Source organism: Cygnus olor, chromosome 1 (genome assembly GCF_009769625.2).
Source record: "Cygnus olor isolate bCygOlo1 chromosome 1, bCygOlo1.pri.v2, whole genome shotgun sequence".
NCBI classification, from domain to species: Eukaryota; Metazoa; Chordata; class Aves; order Anseriformes; family Anatidae; genus Cygnus; species Cygnus olor.
In genome coordinates this window covers 70,950,508-70,972,203 of record NC_049169.1, presented here as the reverse complement: position 1 = coordinate 70,972,203, position 21,696 = coordinate 70,950,508, and the positions used below count along the sequence as shown (strand labels likewise).

The 21,696-nt window shown below is 40.1% G+C and overlaps 1 protein-coding gene across 1 annotated transcript in view; it reads right to left on the bottom strand.

Annotated features, from left to right (window-relative positions):
• LOC121064063 (potassium voltage-gated channel subfamily KQT member 1-like) overlaps positions 1-21,696 on the bottom strand; it is a 498,888-nt gene that overhangs the window by 220,309 nt on the left and 256,883 nt on the right. The window contains exon 12 of the mRNA XM_040545255.1: positions 320-395. Within this exon, the coding sequence (XP_040401189.1) occupies positions 320-395 (76 nt within the window). The remainder of the gene's footprint in view (positions 1-319; positions 396-21,696) is intronic.

Below are 21,696 nucleotides of genomic sequence, written 5' to 3'. Positions count from 1 at the left end.
TTATATGTTTGTGAGTATAGTAAAACAAACAAACCAACAAAACCCAACAAAACAAATGCAGTAAGAAAGAGAAGTGAAAAATAGCTATGCAGACTCCACAAACTCAGAAGGTTTACATATCATACTATACTCATGGATAGTTGGTAATTTTGCACACACTATGAAAAACACCACATAGGAAAGGTATAAGGCTGAGAGCCTAAACTGTACCTTTGACTTATTGCAACCATATGCACAACGACAAATCCACTCTCAGAGCACTTTCAACATCATGTAGTTAAGCCTACAAACTGTTCTTATGGTTAACAGTGCTGCTTACCTGAAATTTTCTTCTGGCTACAAAATATTGCATTCTCCTGATGACTTTTACAGCTGTTCGATGTGCTTCAGTTAATCTGCCAAGAAAGACAAACACAGACATGGTGCCAAGGAGGAAGGGGGGGGGGGGGGGGGGGGGAGTGGGAGGGAGGAGAAAAGGGAGAAAAGTAGGAAAAATATCTTAATGGAAGATGTTGACTCTAAGTACCAAATCTACAACTATTTTTTTATGACTACGATGCAAAATTGTAGCATAGAACACTGTGTGTGCATCTGTACTTTGTTCTGTTGCTTTACCCTCTTGTATATGCTGTATATAAGTATAAAAAAATGATAAGTGAGACAATGAAAGCAGGTGTACAAAGATAATACGTGTGGAGGGGATTAGACAGGATGCAACTGGCATCTGTCTGAAGAATGTGAAGTGTTTTTAGAACCATGACTGCATTCCTCATTTGCTTTTATTGAGTGCTTGCCCATGAGCTCCATTGCACAGAAAACAAGTCCTTTAAAAAGTATTTTGAATTCTTTAAGAAGGAAAAAAATTAATGCATAGTATCTAGAAAATATAAACTTTACACGTCCCTTCAGCACATGTACATGCATGTGGCTGTCTGTATTGGTACAGAACTAGACATATTATAACTTATCTATATGATTTCACACAGAGGATAGTAGGATACTATATTTGCACAACATTTATCTTGCCACTTGGCTGGAAATGAGAAGTAGTCTACCAGCCAATTAATTACATCCTCTTGTTTATGGCAAATTTTGTTGGGGCAGAGAGGAAGCAAGACTTTTTCAATTATAAGAAAAAATATTTGATTTAAGGACTGATTCCTTCCCCATGGACTTTTCGTTCATTCAAAGTGAGTGAACTAAGGGAAACAAAATTTGTCTTCCAAGAAAACAGTGTTGATAAGAAACCTATGTTCTGCACAGACATCATCTTTGACATGTGATGACAACGCTAGAAAAGCTTGCCAGCAAGTTTCTCATGTCTCCTGAAAACACAGTCTGCTACCTTTTTCCAGTGCATCTGACTGGGAAAAAGGAAGTATTGGCTAGGCCACCTACTTGGATGTCACAGTTTAAAGTATTTAAAATATGTAAAGATCACAGTGTATTATTTCAAAGTGAATTAAATAAAAGATAAACAAACAAAGCCTGTATTTAAGAACTAGCATCATTTTATATTTTTGTAATTTCTCTCTGATACAATTGGTGCTTCTGATTGGGTGAGATAAGAGTCACAAGAACAGTTTTTAAAAAATAAGCTGTCAGTAGCGTTTTGTTAGTTTCTATTTCATGTCCCTGTTTTATATTAAATACATACACAAATATGTATGAAACTCAAATGTCTATACCACATTAATCATCATACTTCATATATTTATGTATATTCATGCACATATCCATATATATACACTCACACATGCAACCACATGGAAGACAATGCAGGGTGAGCACAATTCAAAAACTTCTTGTATACCATCAACAGCATTGTTAAGTACCAATCTTTGCATTTGTGTAAGCCCATCAAAGGCATTTCAGAAGTGTCACTAACAGCCTACCAGTAGTTTAGCCTGCAGGACCTTTATTATGGGGAAAGAAAAGCGCTCAGCTTGACACTGAGGACCCCTAGCTGAGCTCCTGTGGCTGGTGACTAGAATGGAGACAGCATTCTGCTTGTAAATGGCATATATTTGATAGAGAAATCTTTGTCAGCCTGCACTAGTAATATATATATATATATATATATATAAAACCAGAGAAGAATCATAATTTTAGGGTTTAAGGTTTAGCCTGCCTGCTTTGTGTGCCAATAAAAATAAAAGCTTGAAACTATCCTTTAGGTGAAACTGATGCAAAACTTCATGTATGTACTTAAGAGGGGTTTTATGTTTGCTATTTGGTTTTTAGAGTGATCCATATGAAATGGTTCATGTATTGTTTAAACAGCCTCACATAGATAAATTGAAAAGAGTCAAAGATGGAAATGAACCAAGGCAGTCATTTACTTCTAATCTCCTCCTTTAGCAGAAATCAGGGCTACAGTGCTTTCTCCAATGTGTTATCAAGTTCAAGTGTCCAAAACTATGAGGTGGACCCTTGGAAGCTGACACAGAGCTGATCAGGCCTCATTTTTAGACACAAATGTTACTTATTTTTGTGAAACAAATAATAAAAAAGGACTATAATTCAAAATTCATTTAGGCCTATTGTCCTGTTCCAATTGTTACAATTCACAGTAATTTAATTGAGAGCAAATTCTGAAAAAGGAGTAAGTTCTTGTTCATTTTTGATGCTCACTTGTATTAAACTGAGGGGTGGAAATACATAAATCCTGTCTTTAGTTGAAAAAAGACAGCACAAAGAGGTGCAAAGCCAGACTGATATATATGGATATGTTATCTTAGTTGTGTCTGTAAATCCATAAGGTGAATAATGGCTTTAAAGACCACAGTTAACCGGCAGATGAGTTAAAATCCCTGCTCTGAGTAGCTATCCTCCTAACAGGTGGCTGTGGTGCTGCGGATGACTGAAATTCTAAACATTTTCAGCTGATTTTCCTAATTTCCTAGCACTGATGTCCAGAATAGATAATTGTACCTATGCCTGGTCAGGTTATATTTGTCCTATATTAAGCCCAATATATTTATCTTGCTGATCTATATATTTTAGCCCAGAAAGTTGAATTAGGCAAAACCATTTGAGGGTGTCACTCTGTTATATGACAGAACCATAAATAAGGAGAGAACAAAAGGCCAGAGATGCCTTGTTCATGTTCTTTCATGGCCACATTTCAGTAACGGTCAACAGAAACACAACACTGCTTGCAGTGAATCTCCTAGATATTTTGAGGCACACAACTCATGAAACAACAATCTAGGGCATTTGTGGTAAACACCATACTTGCACACTCTTTCCATATGGCATTTGCTACTGACAGCAGACAGAAATGACCAGATGTTTGCAGGTATTAGGATACTTGACTCCTATGGATGCAAAGATTTAACTCCTTCAGAGCTCTAGCTCTGAAATGAAGTCATAGAGTCACAGAATCATAGAATAGTTTGGGTTGGAAGGACCCTTAAATACCATCCAGTTCCACACCCCTGCCATGGGCAGCAATGCCACGCACTGGATCAGGTTGCCCAGGGCCTTGTCCAACCTGGCTTTGAACATCTCCAGGGATGGGGCATCCACAGCTTCTCTGGGCAACCTGTTCCAGTGCCTCACCACCCTCTGAGTAAAGAATTTTCTCCTAACCTCCAATCTAAATCTCCCCTCTTTTAGTTAAAACCTTTCACCGTTATTCTGTCATTATCTGACTGAGCAAAAAGTTGCTCTCCACTTTTTTTACAAGCCCCCTTTAAGTACTGAAAAGCTGCAATAAAGTCCCCGTGGAGCCTACTCTTCTCCAGGCTGAACATCCCCAGCTCCCTCAACCTTTCTTCATAGTAGAGGTGCTTCAGCCCTCTGATCATCTTCATGGCCCTCCTCTGGACCTGCTCTAACCTGCTCTTTCTTGTGCTGGGGGCCCCAGGCCTGGACACAGTACTCCAAGTGAGGCCTCAAGTCAGTAGGACCTGACTCTCGCTCTAAGCAGGAATATGGGTGGGTGCCCACACTTTGCTTCTATGAGAGCAGCCAAGCTCTCATGCCTCTGTGCAGCAGAGAGCAGTGGCATACACACACAAAGGGATGCTCTCCAGCACATTAAAAAATGTTTTAAATTGTTTAAAAACTTTACTCAGAAAAACAAGCATGAACTTTACCCCTTGTTACAGATGGGGTCCATGATAAGGTGGACTGTTACTATTGGGTGGGTTATTTTTTATGCATTTTTTATTCAAAAGAATATGTCTAGAGTTGTATCAACAAAGTACTTTCCCGTCTTTCAACCTAAACAACAGGTAGGAAGGTTTTGTTTAAAACTTCCCTCAAAAGACCCTAAAGGAAAACAAAATCAAAATTCAATGGAAGTGATCAGGGTTTGGGAAAACTATGAACACATAAGAAAAAATTAATAATGGAAGCTTGTAACATCTGTAACTATAATGGATACCATAAAAAATCTACTGAAATAGCACATACTTGGATACATAAATGATACTGACATCATCGTAAACCGTGTCTACAAGGAGGACCAAAGCCTTCGAACCTTTTGCAAAAAAAAAGTGATCCTTACCTCTCTGTTAACTGATTGCTCATCAGAATGCTCGATTTCAAGAAAAATCAAAGCTGTCCTTAAATACGAGTGTTTTCTGGTTTGGCTTATGGACTTCTGAGCTCTCATATCACTGTGGTAGGGCGGGGAAAAGAGAATGGGGACTGGGTGGAGGTCCTGGAACATACATGTTATAAGCAGTCCCCACCCTGATTTGATGTTGAGTAACTCTCCGTCAACCATGCTAGTGGGTCAGGGGGAAAGGGGCCCCACTTTGCTGGCTGATTCATCTTTCCCCTCTGCAGGTCTCGAGTATGCCTCTGTGGCTGCAGAGCCTGGTGGGATGGCTGCATGCCAAGGAACCACTGCAGCCTCAGGTTTGGTCCTCTGCTTGTGTCCTAGAGAGCACTATGAAAAGTTACTACTTTTAGCTGAAAAAACTTGGATATGTTTAAGACATTTTTTTTTTTCCTCAACTGCAGAAAGGCAGTAGCCTAAGCCAAAGAAGCTAAACATTTTCAGTTTAAAATGATTGAATCAAAGGAGAAAAGAGAGATGATCAAATCCAAAGCAACTCTGGAAAGTATACGCATTTTGTTTTCTTTTCCTTTTACATACCATTCCCTTTGTTAAAAGCTAGCATTAGCCAGTTCAAACCTAGTTTTTTCCTCTTCTTCTTTTGCACGGAGTCTGATAACTTTCAGCTTAATGTGCTTTGGAACAGCCAGGGAATATTTTAAGAGAAAAACAGATATGGAAATGGATCCTAAACCCAGCAAAGATACAATAATTCCAGGTCATGCTGAAGCACAGTGCAAGTCTGAACAAGCCTGTTATCAGTCTGATGCACCTTTCAATCCAGAAGCATTTTTTAATCATTAGAGTTCACTTAACTGTAGAGACAAGGGGAAGAGCTTTATTCAACATGTGCCGCAGGATGACTGCAGATAGTGGGACGTGCATTCCAGGCTGGTTTTCCTGCCGTTTATTCAGGTGTTGTGAATTAGAAGAGTTATTTAGTGTAACGTAACTACTTTGATCATGAACTGTGGAAAATAAAGGCCACTTCAGCAAGGTTAATTACAGCTCCCTGTCCCAATTTGCAAAACTGGTTTGAGGATACACATTTACAGTACTTGGATTACTGCTGAGATTCATACAGTTGTTAAATTTTGATTGCTTAACAGGAAAACACATATAAAGTCACTCTAACTATATTTTAATACTGGTCATTGGATAATGTTGTAAATCCTGCCCAGAGCAACATATAGCATCATCTATTCTGGAGTTGTTCACTTGACATGAGTTGCTAAGCCAGCACAAACACTGACTTGGTCAGTAATGGCAACTGGAATATAAAGAAGTTATTTGAAAAGCTCAGCCTATATCTGCCTTTTTGTTTTCCCATCATGTTGGATTGAGAATATTCATGTTCAGGTTCTGTTTCTGGGAAAGAACTTTAATTCTCAGTCATAATTTTAATTTTCCTCATGTACAATTATCTCAAATGGGTCAATTAGATAAAATATAAACCAAGCCTTATTTGCATTGAAATCATTACCACAATCAAAACGAAACACAAAAGGTTAGCATCTTGGGGTACTTTTTGTCTCCAGGTGCACATAGCACAGACTTCTTACATTCATAGGGGAGATTTTTCATTATCCTGCAGCTTCCAAATGTTACTGAATAATAATATTTAGTAGAGGTGTGTATCAGCTATATTCAAATGTAGCTGAACTGTGTAGTTACCCCATTATATGGATTGCATGCACCAATTAACTGGTGAGGCAGGAGAAGGATGAGAAAACAGAAATCAGAAAGGACATAAAATGAGAGAGTTTATTACAGACAAGTACAGCAGTCAGTTCACATGCAGTCACATGCATTATGTGGACCTTCTACGGATGGAAAGAGGTGATGGAGAGAGTGATGTGCTCATCACAAGAAATATAAAGAAAAGAAACTTATTTAATGTATTTTAAATATTGAGGGAAATTACAATGTCCAGATGAAAAAAAATATATTCTTCCTACCATTAAATGAAAATAAAATTAGTATTGCTTTCAGCTAAGCAGAGCCAGACAAAAAACCTCAAAGCCTTTTAAAGAGCTTAAGTTAACAGAAGGTTGCAGCTTGAATTTGACATGCAACTACCTGGAAATGTCAGGCAAATTCTGATTCCAGGGCTCACCCCAAGCCAGGAGCAGCAGAGAAGTACAACATAAATATAACAGAAGAGGTTTCCAGTCTTGTAACATTTCATCAAAGCCTTCTGAAGAACAGATACTGTTGGAGAACTTCCACCACTTACATGCTGGAAATTTTATAAAATGCCATTTGAAGTGAAACCTGAGAGAAAATTTCAGAAAATATTGGCACAACTTTATTTTTCCCTTTATTCCTAATCACAATCCCACCTTCAGCCTACCTCATTTCTATTCTAACCATATCCTTATCTGAACCTTTTCTTTTCAGGCTCATGTTTGGCTCAAAACTATAAATAATTTAGGATTGGTTTCTTTAGAAACAGAGCAGCCTGGAGACATATTTGGCTTCACCAAACAACTACTGACAACCTCTATTTATGAAGGAATGCTGCAGATTCTGCAAATCTCCCCTCAGCAGGTACTGTCCCTGGCAAAGGAGGAAAGAGTACAGAAGTGATGTTTTTGGGGGTACAGCTGCATTCTGGTATCTCATTATTTGATGAAGATTTTGTGGCACTGGTCATCTCCATCCATCAGCATACACACTGCTGCTTCTCTGAATTCATTCTAGAGTGCAATTGCCTCTGTTTCTCCTCTGTCCTCCCGCTGGGTGACCGGGACCCAGAAAGAAGGAGGAGAACAGGACAGGTGAACGACTGGCTGAGGGGGTGGTGTCTGGACCAAGGATTTGGGTATTTCGGTCTTGGGCAGTCCTTTGAGAAGCCGGGTATGTGGGCTGCTGACCGACTCCAACTCAGCAAGTGGGCCACAAGTGTGTTGGGGAGCAAGCTCTCTGGGCTGATTACCAGGGCTTTAAACTAGATTTGATGGGGGAAGGGAGGGGAGTTAAAAGTGACAGAGAAGGGCTGGGGGAAGTTGTCACTGCTGACACTGATGAAGATAGTAGGGAAAAACCTCTGAGTTGTCCCACAGGATTGTCTGAGGGCTCCTCAGAGAAGGTAATGATCCCAATACCCCATCCGGAATCTTCTTCTTGCATCCCTCCAGGGGTAACTGCACCTGCTGCTTCCCTAAAGTGCCTGTATACCAATGCACAAAGCATGGGAAATAAACAGGATGAGCTTGAGATCTGTGTTCGGTTGCAGGGCCACGATCTCATTGCGATCACAGAGACGTGGTGGGACAGCTTGCATGACTGGAATGCTATCATAGAGGGCTATGTCCTCTTTAGGAAAGACAGGCTGGGGAAGTGAGGGGGTGGGGTTGCCCTTTATGTGAGGGAGCAATTAGAGTGTACCCAGCTCCACCTGGGGGAGGGTGAAGGACAAGTGGAGAGCTTGTGGGTGAGAATTAAGGGGTGGGCTGGTATGGGGGACACTGTTGTGGGGGTGTACTACAGGTCACCAGGTCAGGAGGAGGAGGTTGATGAGGCCTTCTACAAGCAGCTGGTAGTAGCCTCATGATCCCGGGTGCTGGTTCTCATGGGGGACTTCAATTATCCAGACATCTGTTGGGTAAGCAACTTGGCCAGGCACGAGCAGTCCAAACGGTTCCTACAATGCGTTGAAGACAATTTTCTGATGCAGGTGGTGGAGGAGCCGATGAGGTGGGGGAGGCTTCTGGACCTTGTCCTTACCAACAGGGATGGGCTTGTTAGGGATGTGAAGGTTGGGGGCAGCTTGGGATGCAGCGACCATGAGATGGTGGAGTTCAAGATGGAACTTGGTGGAAGAAATAAGGCAAAAAGTACGACTGTTATCCTGGACTCCTGGAGAGCCAACTTTGACCCCTTCCGGGACCTACTTGGGGGTATCTCATGGGCTAGACTGCTAGAAGGCAAGGGTGCTTGTGAGAGATGGGCTACATTTAAACAGCCCTTCTTCCAAGCTCAGGATCGGTGCATCCCTAAGAGTAGGAAATCGGGGAAGGGGTGCAGGAGACCTGCGTGGATGAGCAAGGAGCTCATCAACAAGATCAAAAGGAAGAGGAAAGCCTATAAAATGTGGGAAAAGGGCCTGTCCTCTTGGGAGGAGTATAGGAGTGTTGTCAGGGCCTGCAGGGACGTGACGAGGAAGGCTAAAGCCCACCTGGAAATGAAGTTTTCAAAAGAGATAAAGAATAATAAGAAGGGTTTTTTTAAGTATGTAAACAGTAAAAGGAAGACTAGAGATAATGTGAGTCCCCTGCTGAATGAAGGAGGTATCCTCTTAATGGGGGACACTGAGAAGACGAAGATACTGACTGCCTTCTTTGCTTCGGTCTTTGCTTCAGAGACTCCCCCTTGGGAGTCCTGGACCCTGGAGGGAGGAGAAGGGGTCTTGGGAAATGGAGATCTCCCCCCTGGTTGACGAGGGAGTGGTTCGGGAGCATCTGAGTGGGCTCAGTGCACACAAATCCTTGGGCCCCGATGGGATGCATCCGCGTGTGCTGAGGGAGCTAGCAGAGGTGATCGCCAAACTGCTCTCTATCGTCTTTGAAAGGTTCTGGAGAACAGGAGAGGTGCCTGAAGACTGGAGGATAGGCAATGTCACTCCGGTCTTCAAGAAGGGCAAGAAGGAGGATCCAGGAAACTACAGGCCAGTCAGTCTCACCTCTGTCCCTGGAAAGGTGTTGGAATAGTTTGTTCTGCATTCCATCTCCAAGCAATTGGAAGAGAAGAAGGTTATGAGGAGTAGTCAGCATGGATTCACCAAGAGGAAATCATGTTCAACCAACCTTGTTGCCTTCTATGATGGCATCACCAGCTGGGTAGATGGGGGGAGAGCAGTGGATATCATCTACCTTGACTTTAGCAAGGCTTTTGATACTGACATGGGGCTTGGAGCGTATTTCCTATGAGGAAAGGCTGAGAGACCTGGGTCTGTTCAGCCTGGAGAAAAGAAGACAGAGGGGATCTTATTAATGTTTACAAATATCTTAAGTGTGGGAGATGGAGGGATTTGGCCAACCTCTTTTCAGTGGTTTGTGGGGACAGAACAAGTGGGCAATGACCACAAAATGGATCACAGGAAGTTCCGCACCAAAATGCGAAAGAACATCTTCACGCTGAGGGTGACGGAGCACTGGAACAGGCTGCCCAGAGAGGTTGTGGAGTCTCCTTCTCTGGAGATATTCAAGGCCCGTCTGGACGCCTACCTGGGCAGCCTGCTCTAGGAAACCTGCTTTGGCAGGGGGGTTGGACCCAATGATCTTTCGAGGTCCCTTCCAACCCTTTCAATTCTGTGATTCTGTTATTCTAGTTCCCTCTCTAACCTCGCCTTCCCTGAAGTGAATGAGAAAGAAAGCAGATTTCCTACAGCAGGGCTCCTAGGGATTTGGGCTGGGAAGACAGATAATGCAGAAGCAGACAAACAGCTCTGAGGTGAAACTACTAGAACAGGAAGAACTAAGACATTTATAGGGAGCAACTAGCAAGACAATATATTGGCAGAGAAAACACCGGTGGGAGAAGCAGCAGGGTGTTTTCTTGATGTTGTCCTTGAAGAGAATAAAAAAAAAAAAAAGAAAGAAAAAAAGAAAACTCCTGAAAATAATTGGAAGATGTAACCTGCTCACTGAATGCGACTGAATGAGGAAGAAAATCCCTTAAACTTTGAGCTGTTTTTCTCAACCCTAGACAGTTGGAGTTTTTGGTTACAAGTTTGTTTTGTAATACTACAAAGTGGGTTTATTGAGAAAGTGGGAGAAAAGCTCTGTGTTAGTCTCCTGCTAATTAAAATGCATAATTAAAATGAGTAATTAAGCTTACCGCAGAATGTTCTTGTGTCTGAGAGCCCAACTGCCCTTGAACAACAATTCATCTGCTGAACTGTCTCTGAGAACTAAAGTAACCATTGGATATTTTGGTTACATCTTTCTTCTGTGTTATGTTGGCAGCAAAATAAAAGTGCCTGGTCTCTTTTCTGCCATTTTAATTCTTCCATTCTTCCTGCCGTGTCAGAACAAACGAGATGATGTCATAGGGCTGTCTTTGAGCGTGGAAATACAAACACAGAAAGATTATTTAATTTTTTTTTTCCTGAGCAAACTGCTTCTAGAAATTGCCACAATAACTTTCTGCATTAGCACTGTACCATGACTACTTCTGGTCCTAGGACAGCTAAAATAGTTTGTCCCCATGTCAGTACTCATTTGCTTAGAAAACAGACTCTAACCACAACCACCTTCTTGGAAGGTGAACAAATGCTGATAGACAATGACACATTTTTGCCCCACCTATTACACCAGTCTCTGACCCTCTTAGACAAGAGTATCTTTTCACTTCTACCTCCTTATGATTTGCTCCTTCATCAATTCACCTTCTAAAAATTACAAACAGAATTGAATGCTTCATTAGTAAAAGGCACCAGAGAGACAGACTTCACCAAGCCCAGACAACATCCCAGACGAGGAGATGCTTTCCTGGAACCCCAATGCTGCTTGCAGAGATGCAGGGGGAACTAGAACGATTCTGCCTTATTCAATGGGCTCTGGTTTACTCACTTAAAAAAAATGCCACAATCCAAATTCTCAAACTTTAAGGCTCCATTTTCCTCTTCACTGTATTCAGCATTTATGGGAACAACGTGGTGTTGTTAATATACAGCAAAGACTGAGTGCTGTATTTATGCTTCAATGATTTTCTGTCATGAGAATATAATGCCTGGCAAAGACTGATTCTCTGAAATACCAGTTTGTTTGGGTTCATTAATCTTAATTCCTATCTTGCCTGAATAGGAACTGAATAACAGTCAAGTCAGGGAATAGTTCTCAGAATTAAAACTTCAATGGTCTTTGGGCTGCTCAAGGCTTCACATTTCTTTTAAAAAATAAGTAATTAATTAATCTGAACCAAGTACTAGAGAGTGACCCTATGGAATTGAGCAAAATGCTTCTTGTGGTTTTAAAACAACAATAACAAAAAAAAATACATTGGCTTTTGGCAGGACCTTTCCCTGGTAGCTCTTGTGATTTAGTAGTTACAGCAGGGGCTATGGAAACACTACTCCTGGGCTCTTGGATTGATTGATTTAACTGGCCTGTGTCTCTCTGGGTGATCTAGTGCAAGTCTTTTACCTGGCTATGCTCTAGTTTATACATCTATAAAGTAAGTGTAAAACCTGTCTAAGTCATGGAAGTGTTGTGAGGCTTACTTCAGTGAGGATTCTAATGTAGTTAGAGATCCCAAATGAAGAGGCATTTTATTTTATAGCATGACTCAAAAAATGGTAGCAACAATGTGTTTTTCCCTTAATGAAGACAAGTAAAAAGGGAGACTGATCTACAGGCTTGGTGCAAACTGCCATTGCACTGCCTCCAAAGTAGACACTCTTTTCCAAAGCTTTTTCCCCTCTCCATCATCTAAACCCTACTCCTCCTTCTCCTGAGCACCTGAGCAACCTGTCTGGGAACTAGCTCTCTGTTCACCACATACTCAGCAATGTAAGACATCCATAGCATCTGAAGCCAAACAGGACCATTAGATCATGAACGTGACCCACTCAACAGTGCAGGGGATTCCATTTCACACAGCTGCCCTTGCCCTGAGCCAAAAACCTTCTGTAGGACTAAAGTAACTTTCCAGAAAGGCATCTGGTCTTGATACAACGACCTTTATATACTATTAAAAAGTGCCTTACTTTTTCTTTAAATCTGCTAGTATTCAGCTTCTATCCTACTCTCTCCAACTGGAGTAGCAGCAATTATTTGCCTTTTCCAGGTCTTTTGCCCAGGGGCCTTTGATGGAGCCAAATGCACTGTCTCTGGCCTGGCAGGGAGACCAGGCTGTGCTGTAGAGAAGAGAGAGTACTGCTCTCTTGAGAACTGCAAGGAGGGTTTGAAAGCATAAAATATTTTTATCATTATTATTCTGCCCGTGGTCTAAGTCACGCTCTCAGTAATTGTAGAGATTCATAATGGAAATGCTTAGACGGGATGGAATGGATAGTAAATAGTCTGCATGTGGAAGTGTCAGGGAAAAATGGCAGAAAAAGCTCTAAGAGGGTGGCAGATGCTTGTAAGACCTAAACCGTCAATATCACAGCACACTTTTGTGCAGTTCTTTAGGGCACCCAATTCAAAAACACAAAGGACAGGCTACAGTAAGGGCTGCTGCCACCCAGACTGAAAAAAAAGAATTCCAGCCTCTAAAAGGTGATGGTGGGACAATACAGAACAGGGCTGAAGTCTGACACCCTGGTCAGGAGACAGAGGACACAGAACAAAATCCCAGTGATTCACAGAACTGGAAGAGCATGGAGAGGTAAAAGATCCTTTTCACTGTCAGCTCCCAAACGTACAAAAGATTCATTAGCACTCATTTGCCAGCCTGGAAGGATCCCAGGAAACACAATGTAGACTCAGTAGAGCCTTGCTTGGTCCTCCACACAAATGCAAGAGAACCTGGGCAACCTATCTGGATAAATGCAGATGGTATACAGATGTGCTGGGTGGACTGGCTGCATACATCTTCATGTTTGTGTGTATGTGATTATGACAGTGCGAATCTCCTATTTTAACATAAACTTACCTTGCCCTCCTCTAATATCTTGTATTGAGTTCTGGTACACAAGAATCACTTTATACAAGCAGAAAAGATTGTAGAAAACTAACTATAAAATTGAATTACTATATGATCACCTTCAAATTCAAAAGGTCTTATCAAAAACATATGTTCTCACAATGGTATTGCAACTTCCCTTCACCGAAGTCATAGCCCACTTTTGAGTTCCAACTTCAGTTTCTAATATACCTTTTGCTAAGAAAGAATATCATTTCAACATTAGGTGTATTGACATTTCAAAATCAGGCAAAAAATATGGTTTTGTTTTTATTTATTTATTTTCATTGTCTGTTTTGCAGGCAACGGTGACCATACAGTGACCATATACAGAGAACCTCACAGAAAACTTTGTATGGCCACTGATATTTATGTTTTTTCCACACTGTATTTCGTGTAGAACATGCATAAAAATCTTACAGGCCTCATTTGCCTAATACTGAAAATATGCAGTGTTTATCAATAGTTTAACATAGAAAGAAATCTTTTGCTAAAAGGTGCAAGCATCACTTATACAAAATTACCAGTGAAACCAGGAGTTTATCTTAGCTCCTTATTTCAAGAGATTTAACTTGCTTATTGAAAAACTGCTTTTGTTAAAAGATTGTGCATTTTTACTTTACCTTTAGGAAAAGATGTAATCTATTTGCATTTTTTTTCTTGCAGACCTTTATCTCAGCCAGTGGATGAACAGAAAGAAAATGTTCATATGCCAACTCCTTGTGACTTACTATTAATGAACAGGAAAAATTGTTTGTTCAAAGTGAGTGAGGAATTCTGTGTTTTCATCCTCTGGGGAATTCTGATTTTCCTGTCTTTGTTTCCATCCTAACTCACAGGGAAAATACTTTAAAAGTTACCATGAAACAAAAGATTCTGAAAGCATTTCAGTGTGAAATGACAGTATGTTTAATTTTGTACTGCTGTAATAAACATGTTTCCAAAGAGGATATATTTTATTCTTTTATAAAATGAATGCGTTTTATTCAATTCATGCCTTTTCTCCTCATGGTGACTGGGACTCTACCCTGAAGACATACACTCTATACTGTGCCATCTAGCACAGAATGAAGACTTAGAAGCCTTAGAGAAGATGTACTCTGGTTTACAGAATACTATTATGGAATGGCACATTCAAGCTATGAATCCTATGAAACAGCATATCATGCTGGGCAGATCCAGTTCAAATATCGGTATGGACTTAACTTTGACACTTTTCAAGTAATCACAATGTTCTGAACTATGCCTGCAACAAATGATTTTTTTTTTAATTTGCTATAGAACCAAATTAATAATAATAAAAAAATCACTTGAAATTTCCTCATAGATGAAATCTATTCCAGAGTATTTTTTTTTTCACTTGAAAAATCATCATCTCTGTGTTCACTGAAAGTTATTAGCAAATGGGAGATCTGATAGAAGCAAAAGATATTCATGCAGTATTTAGTGCATATTCATATGAGGCTGTCTAATTAACAGGACAATAGCAATTAGTATCAGTGCTTCAAAGTCTCCAGCTTTTTTTTTTTTTTTTCTTGTGTGTGTTTTAATTGGGCCTTGAGTATGCCAGTACTGCAATCAAGTGTTTCTAAATAATTATGCACTCATTTAGGTGGCTAACAACCTGAATTGCTGTAATTAGAACACTTAATAGATGCAATTAATTATGTCAGCAATGCTGAAGGCCATACAGAAATATGTTTGAACAAAAAAGAAGGTGGGGGGGGTGTTGCACTTTATTTCATTTGACACATTTCCACTGATTGTTCTCTGACAACGATCTGAGAAGTCCTTTTGGAAGTTCTGTGTGAGAATGAAATAAAAACTGGGAACTATGCTATTAAGACTCCCACTGAAGTAGAATTTCTATTTTTTTTTCTTTTTTTCTTTTTCTTTTTTTTTATCCAATGAACAAACATATAGATGTTGCCTCAAATCAGCTTCATCTTGTCTTTGAGCAATTGTATTTATACTGGGTCTGGAGGAACTGGCTGTAGATTTGGGGTGGCAGCTCAATTGTTAACATATTCAAACTCAAAATTTCAGTGCTCAGAAATATGAAATATGTCATTACCATCTATCCATTTTAAGCTGAAATAAGAACACATTTTCTTCCAATATATTTTGTTATACAGAAGTTTCCCAGGATGCTCCCACCCTCCAACAAGTGCTTACATTATTGAACTGGTTTGATAATGAATTACAGGCTTAGTTTTCTAAAAGTTCATAAACCTATAAGCTTCAACACCATTCCAAAGAAGACTGAGACAATTTATCTTTTTGCTTGGAAATTATGCAAAAAGTATGCAAAATCTGAGGTTTGGCAAGGACTGCAAGGAAAACCACTTGAAACACTGTACTCTGAAGTGAGTTTACTTTGACAATTTCAGTTTGCCCAAACCTGAAACTCAAAGCAAACCTCTGGGCAGAAGTGTAAACCAGAAAAGATAGAAATCAACAAACCTTTACACAACACTCCATGAATCAAAGGTACTTAACTTCAAATGACATGAAGCAGAGGCTGACAAACCAAGAATCAGACAGGAACAATTTTTGAACACAATCTGCATCATCTGGATTTAACACAAAACCGGTTTTTCTCTCCTGTTACCAGCCTACTCGATCATGAAGACCCACTACTCTCAAGTTTTAAGGCCCCCATCCCCATCTTAAAATTCCTATTATCGTCATTTCAATCTTTCTATTGCCCACAGGACATAATACAATTTTCAAGACTTATGCTGTGAGAACTATAGGGGAAATAAAGACATTTTCTATTACCCCAAAACATCTTTAAACTTGCACATGCAGTTAACAACTATGTCTGAGTGACAGCTGATAGTTTTCCTTAACTATATAGTGTCACAAGTGATAATCAGCTTAACCTGGTGCTATCAGTTATCTGAAGCAAAATACCTTTCTTCAAGAGAAGAGAGCCAGGCAACAGTTCATAAATGTCTTTTTTTTTTCTTTCTTTCTTTATGTGGCATCTTTTGGCCAAAGGGATAAACAAAGTTTTAAGCATACAGCCTTTAAGGTAGGTCTTTTTCTTACAAACAGTAAAGGTGCTTGTCTCTCTAGCATGCTGGAGGAAATGTTCAATTTATTCCACAGCACAGTATAGTCTGTTCCGCTCCTGGCTACCAAAACTGACCATGCTTCTACAGCACAACATGCTCAAATCCTTTCAAAGTAAGGAAAGAACTAAATCTAAACGTCTCACAATCTGGATGCATCACGACATTAAATGGTAGAAGGATATCTCCTTTCCTAGGAGCTTCTGGGAGCTTTCTAGGAGAATAAGGTTTCCTTCTGGGTCAAACAAAGCATTTAATCCATCAGGAAACATATTTTTTTAGTTTTGTGGAAAAAGAAAAAAAAATGTTCATTTTCATTCAAATTGGACAGAATACTTTTTTAATATATTTGGATCAAGCTACAATGGAAAAAAATAATATCAATTTTCAGCTGAGCTCTGGTGTACATACTAAGTCAATGGGTATCACAAAAAACAGTTTCTACTAAGTACATGCAAACTAACCATTACAGTAATATAAAATATATGATAAACTGTGTGGGACAGAGTCTTTACATCAAGACTGCAGCATCCTGATGAAGACTGTATATTAGGCTGATCAGAGTGTTGCTGCTTGTGATAATGTCTGTCTGATGTGAAAGAAATTTTCAGAAAATTGTAGTGGAAATGCTTTTTCTGTCCAAAGAAACTCCCACCAAGTTTTGTTTCTAGATGAGATATCCCGGGGACACGGCTGTCACAGACTGAGCTCGTTGAAACTTTTTGCATTACCAATATACTGAAAATGCACAGGTAGTTTTAAAAAACGCAGTATCTCTGAATATATATATATATTTTCAAATGACTCGGGTCACATTGTAGAACTACAGTTTTCTGTTTCTGTCTGCTGTAACATTAAATCACGAAATTCTTTATTCATCTACACTCCTTTCCTACACTTTCAAAAATAGCTTTTTAATGGAATTGCCTAGACAAAGAGAAACTAGCCTACTTTCCAAATGACTGACAAGAAATACCTGCATAGGTTAAGATCTGATCAAAATTAATGAAGGATTTGATTCTGCAAAATCCACATCTAAGTAACTTTCTCTACATGAGTTATTTTACTCAACTACACAGGCTGCAGGCATATCAAACTATGTTCAAAATTAAGGTTTGCAACCTGTACCCTAATTATGCAATTAAAAGTTGTGTTGAGGGAATGTTCTTCAATTACTTATCCTTGCTATTTTTTCATGCCTGTCAAGCTGAACAAATATTGTCAACAATGAATGTTGTCAGGAATGCATACTGCTCTGTTATGCCTCAGCTGCCAAACACAGATAGAGGTGATCCTGTACCGTGAGTAAGTATTGCAAAATCTTTCATACAGTAATCGGCAGCTGGCATCATCCTATAAGATTCTTACTGCTTCACTTTATCAGCCTAACTTGCTGACCTGTATTACACACGCTCATTTTATTCACAAGAAAATTGGACGTTTTGGGCATACACATATATTTGTATAAATAACAATACTTAATACACATCCATGAAATAAGCTGAAGTATTTCATAACTTTCAGAAAATAATAAAATATGTATTAAAGTAAATGTAAATTTCTAGATTGTGAGCATAAATATGGAAAAATATAAACCTGATTTATAAACTCAAAATAATCTCAACAGTGATTTATCCATAGTTTTAATAGCATGAAAATTACTATTTTAAGGCCAAGAGTAATTTAGTTTTGACTGACTTGGCAATCCTTTGTTCTCCAGGTCATATAAGTGTTGAGTAAATTATAAACCTGTAATTCTGTCCTGAGGTCAACGGACTTCAGAATTGATTTGATATATTGGTCTCCTGGAATGTTCTTCCAAGGCCAGTACTCTCTAAACTGTGTTTATGAGTTGCCTGCATTAATAACTAATAGAGTCATATAATATTAGCAGTGGAGAAATTAAGCCTTTCAAAGGAGAGTATACTGAAATGCAGGATTATTTAATGAAGGAAAGAAAAAAATAGACTTATTTATGAGCAGTCAATTTCTATAGAGAAATGAAAAAAATAACATGAATATAAAGAGGTGTGGATATTTGACTTCAGAAACAAAGTCAGACTGTATCATGAACATTTTTTTGGTATAATACTTGTTTTGGGAAGGGAAACCTATTACCTCAATACTTTCTATGGAAAAACAACAACAGCAACTACTCCAGCATAATACTTAAGGAGCATAAATACATATAGAAATCACCAACTGTTTTCATCAGGACCCTGCTTCTTTATAGCCTCAGAATTGCATCTGAGGTGCTATTAACATTGAGATACCTTCCAATGAGAACGACCAAAAGCACCACTGACACCTGGGAAAGTGGCAGGAGAACAGATCCTGTCTAATAGACTTGGGAAATGTGTTGCTGTTTGCAGAGAGAAACTAGTATGACTGAGTTGATGCAGCAGGCAGGAAAAAAAAAAAAAAAAGCTCATTAAGTAAAGAGAAAAAATATCAGTTTCTCCTTTTTGTGACGTGATTAACTCAGGTCTTGCAAAAAATAGGAGAGTGTTGGAGCTGCTCATTTAATGCAGGCTTTGTTCTGTCCTGTAATGTTTGCCATTGAAAAACAGATGGCAAGTAAACTGAGGTGTTTTCCATGCAACATTGACGTTTGCATTACAGCAGCACTTACTAATTTTGAACTTCTTAATGTTTCCAAAGGAAAGTCCACTACTAAAAAAATACACTGTAAAGCCCAGACACACATCCTGAACTATTCTCTCATCACTAGGCAAACATTGGAGTTAATGGTCCTTGAATTGTTTAGGGTTCTTTCTTTTGCCCAATGTCAGAGTCCTGAACTCATTAGTAAGACGTATATTCAGATTAGCCTGTTCACTTCTGATTTAAAAGAAAGTCAAGAGTAATCATAATCTGAAATCTTAGAATCATTAGGCATCACCTAGTGTGATTCCTAAGGAGTCCTGTGAAAAATTAGAAGAAGGTTCCCCCCACCTTGTAGGCTGTAGATTTCATGTGAGTATGAGTATCTCCTCGTTTCCATGGAGTACCAGGAGAAGTTTGTCCTAGACAGTCCGCGGCTCTCTCATTCCACTGCCTTCAAATTCATAGCAAAAGCACTAACTTTGCCATATGCTTTTACATTTACATTTACAGTAACTCTTCCATAGTTTAAAAATACAGCAGCTGGTTAGATTAATGATCAATAAACACACCAAGGTTAAAAAAATATCAGCATCAGAATTAGAACAGCAACAGCTCTTACTGCAATGGATGACAGCATTTGACCTGGTCACACAGTAGGAACCAGTTTGCAAAAAAGGAATCATAGTAGGTAAATAACACAACACAAAGCAAGATCATATCCAAAGACTATTGAATGTAATAGAATGCATTAAAATAGCCTTTCTCTTGCAACTCCAAAGGGCCTTTGAACAGACTTTTAATGGGTGTTAACAATGCAAGCTAAAATTCAGACGGGTGTTTCACGATCAGCTTAGGTCAAGCTGCTCCTGAGAGGAGGCCTTTGGACCCCCTGCGTGGTCAGCAATTCTCACTACCTGCTTGTACCCGCATAGCTGCACACCGAGTCGGGTCAGGCTGTTGTTTGTCTGAAAGCTAACACTGAAGGGAGGAAAAAAGCATTTTCTGTTGGATCAGTTCCCTGAGCAAAATCACCTTGCAGGGCAGGTGACAGCAGCAGGTGGTGGGGGACAGAGAGTGGGGGAGGAGGAAGAGGTGGTTTGCAGTAGCTCAGATGTACACCAGTTTAAGTTGTCATGAAACCATCAAGACATGTATACACTGCCCTAGCAAACTAGCTCTCTCCTACCAAGTTTGGTGACACAGGCATTTTGTGTCCAAATGTGCATTTCTAGACTTAGTTATTAAACAAAAAGTATTTGAGCACACAGCAAAACCCTCTAAAGTGAGTTGATGTTGTGGTTTAGCCCAGCTGGCAGTCAAACACCACACAGCCGTTCGCTCACCCTCCCCCCTCCCTCTCCGGGATGGGGGAGAGAAACGGGAAAGTGAAGTCCGTGAGTTGAGATAAAGACAGTTTATTAAGACAGGGAAAAGAATAACAACAATAATAATAATAATAATAGTATTAATAGTAATAATGTGTATGAAATAAGTGATGCACAATGCAATTGCTCACCACCCGTTGACCGATGCCCAGCCTATCCCCGAGCAGCCGGCCCCCCCCTCCACCCCGGCTAGCCACCCCTATATATTGTTCAGCATGACGTCAGATGGTATGGAATACCCCTTTGGCCAGTTTGGGTCAGCTGTCCTGGGTCTGTCCCCTCCCAGCTCCTGCTGCATCCCTAGCCTGCTCGCTAGCAGGACAGAGAGAGGCTGAAAAGTCCTTGGCTTGGTGTAAGCACTGCTCTACAACAATTAAAACATCAGCATGTTATCAGCGCTCTTCTCATTCTAATCCAAAACATAGCACCCTGCCAGCTACTAGGAGGAAAATTAACTCTGTCCTAACTGAAACCAGGACAGATATCCACCCCTTATTCCATACCATTTATGTCATGCACAGGTTACACTCTTTCCAATACCTTCTAATTAATCACCATTTTCATCTATGATATATAGCAACCATGGTAGCGATGACATACAGTGTTATACGATAATTAACATACTATAATTCAACTCATGGGCTATTCTCACCCAGTATTAGGTCCCCTTTAGGTACACACCGGACCTCCCCATTCTTTTGCATTACCCACCAAGTGCATCCAGGTCCCTGAGCAAAAGCAATCCCACGAATGGGCTTGCCTTTTCCTGAGGCAGGAGTAGCCCAGACTGTCTTACCCAGCATGTTTCTTACGTGCACTGCAGGAACTTTATCCCCTTCTACAGTGCGTAACAGGTTTGATTGGGCAGGTCCAGCTCGGTTGGCAGATCCTCTAGTATTGACTAACCAGGTGGCCTTTGCCAAATGTGTTTCCCAATTTTTGAATGTCCCAGCACCCATTGCTTTCAGTGTAGTCTTTAACAGTCCATTGTATCGTTCAACTTTCCCGGAGGCTGGTGCATGATAAGGGATGTGATACACCCACTCAATACCATGTTCTTTGGCCCAAGTGTCTATAAGGTTGTTTCGGAAATGAGTCCCATTGTCTGACTCAATTCTTTCTGGGGTGCCATGTCGCCATAGGACTTGCTTTTCAAGGCCCAGGATAGTGTTCCGGGCGGTGGCATGGGGCACAGGATATGTTTCCAGCCATCCGGTGGTTGCTTCCACCATTGTAAGTACGTGGCGCTTGCCGTTGCGGATTTGGGGGAGTGTGATGTAATCAATCTGCCAGGCCTCTCCATATTTGTATTTCAGCCATCGTCCTCCATACCAGAGAGGCTTTGACCGTTTGGCTTGTTTAATTGCAGCACATGTTTCACAATCATGAATAACCTGTGCTATAGTGTCCATGGTCAGGTCCA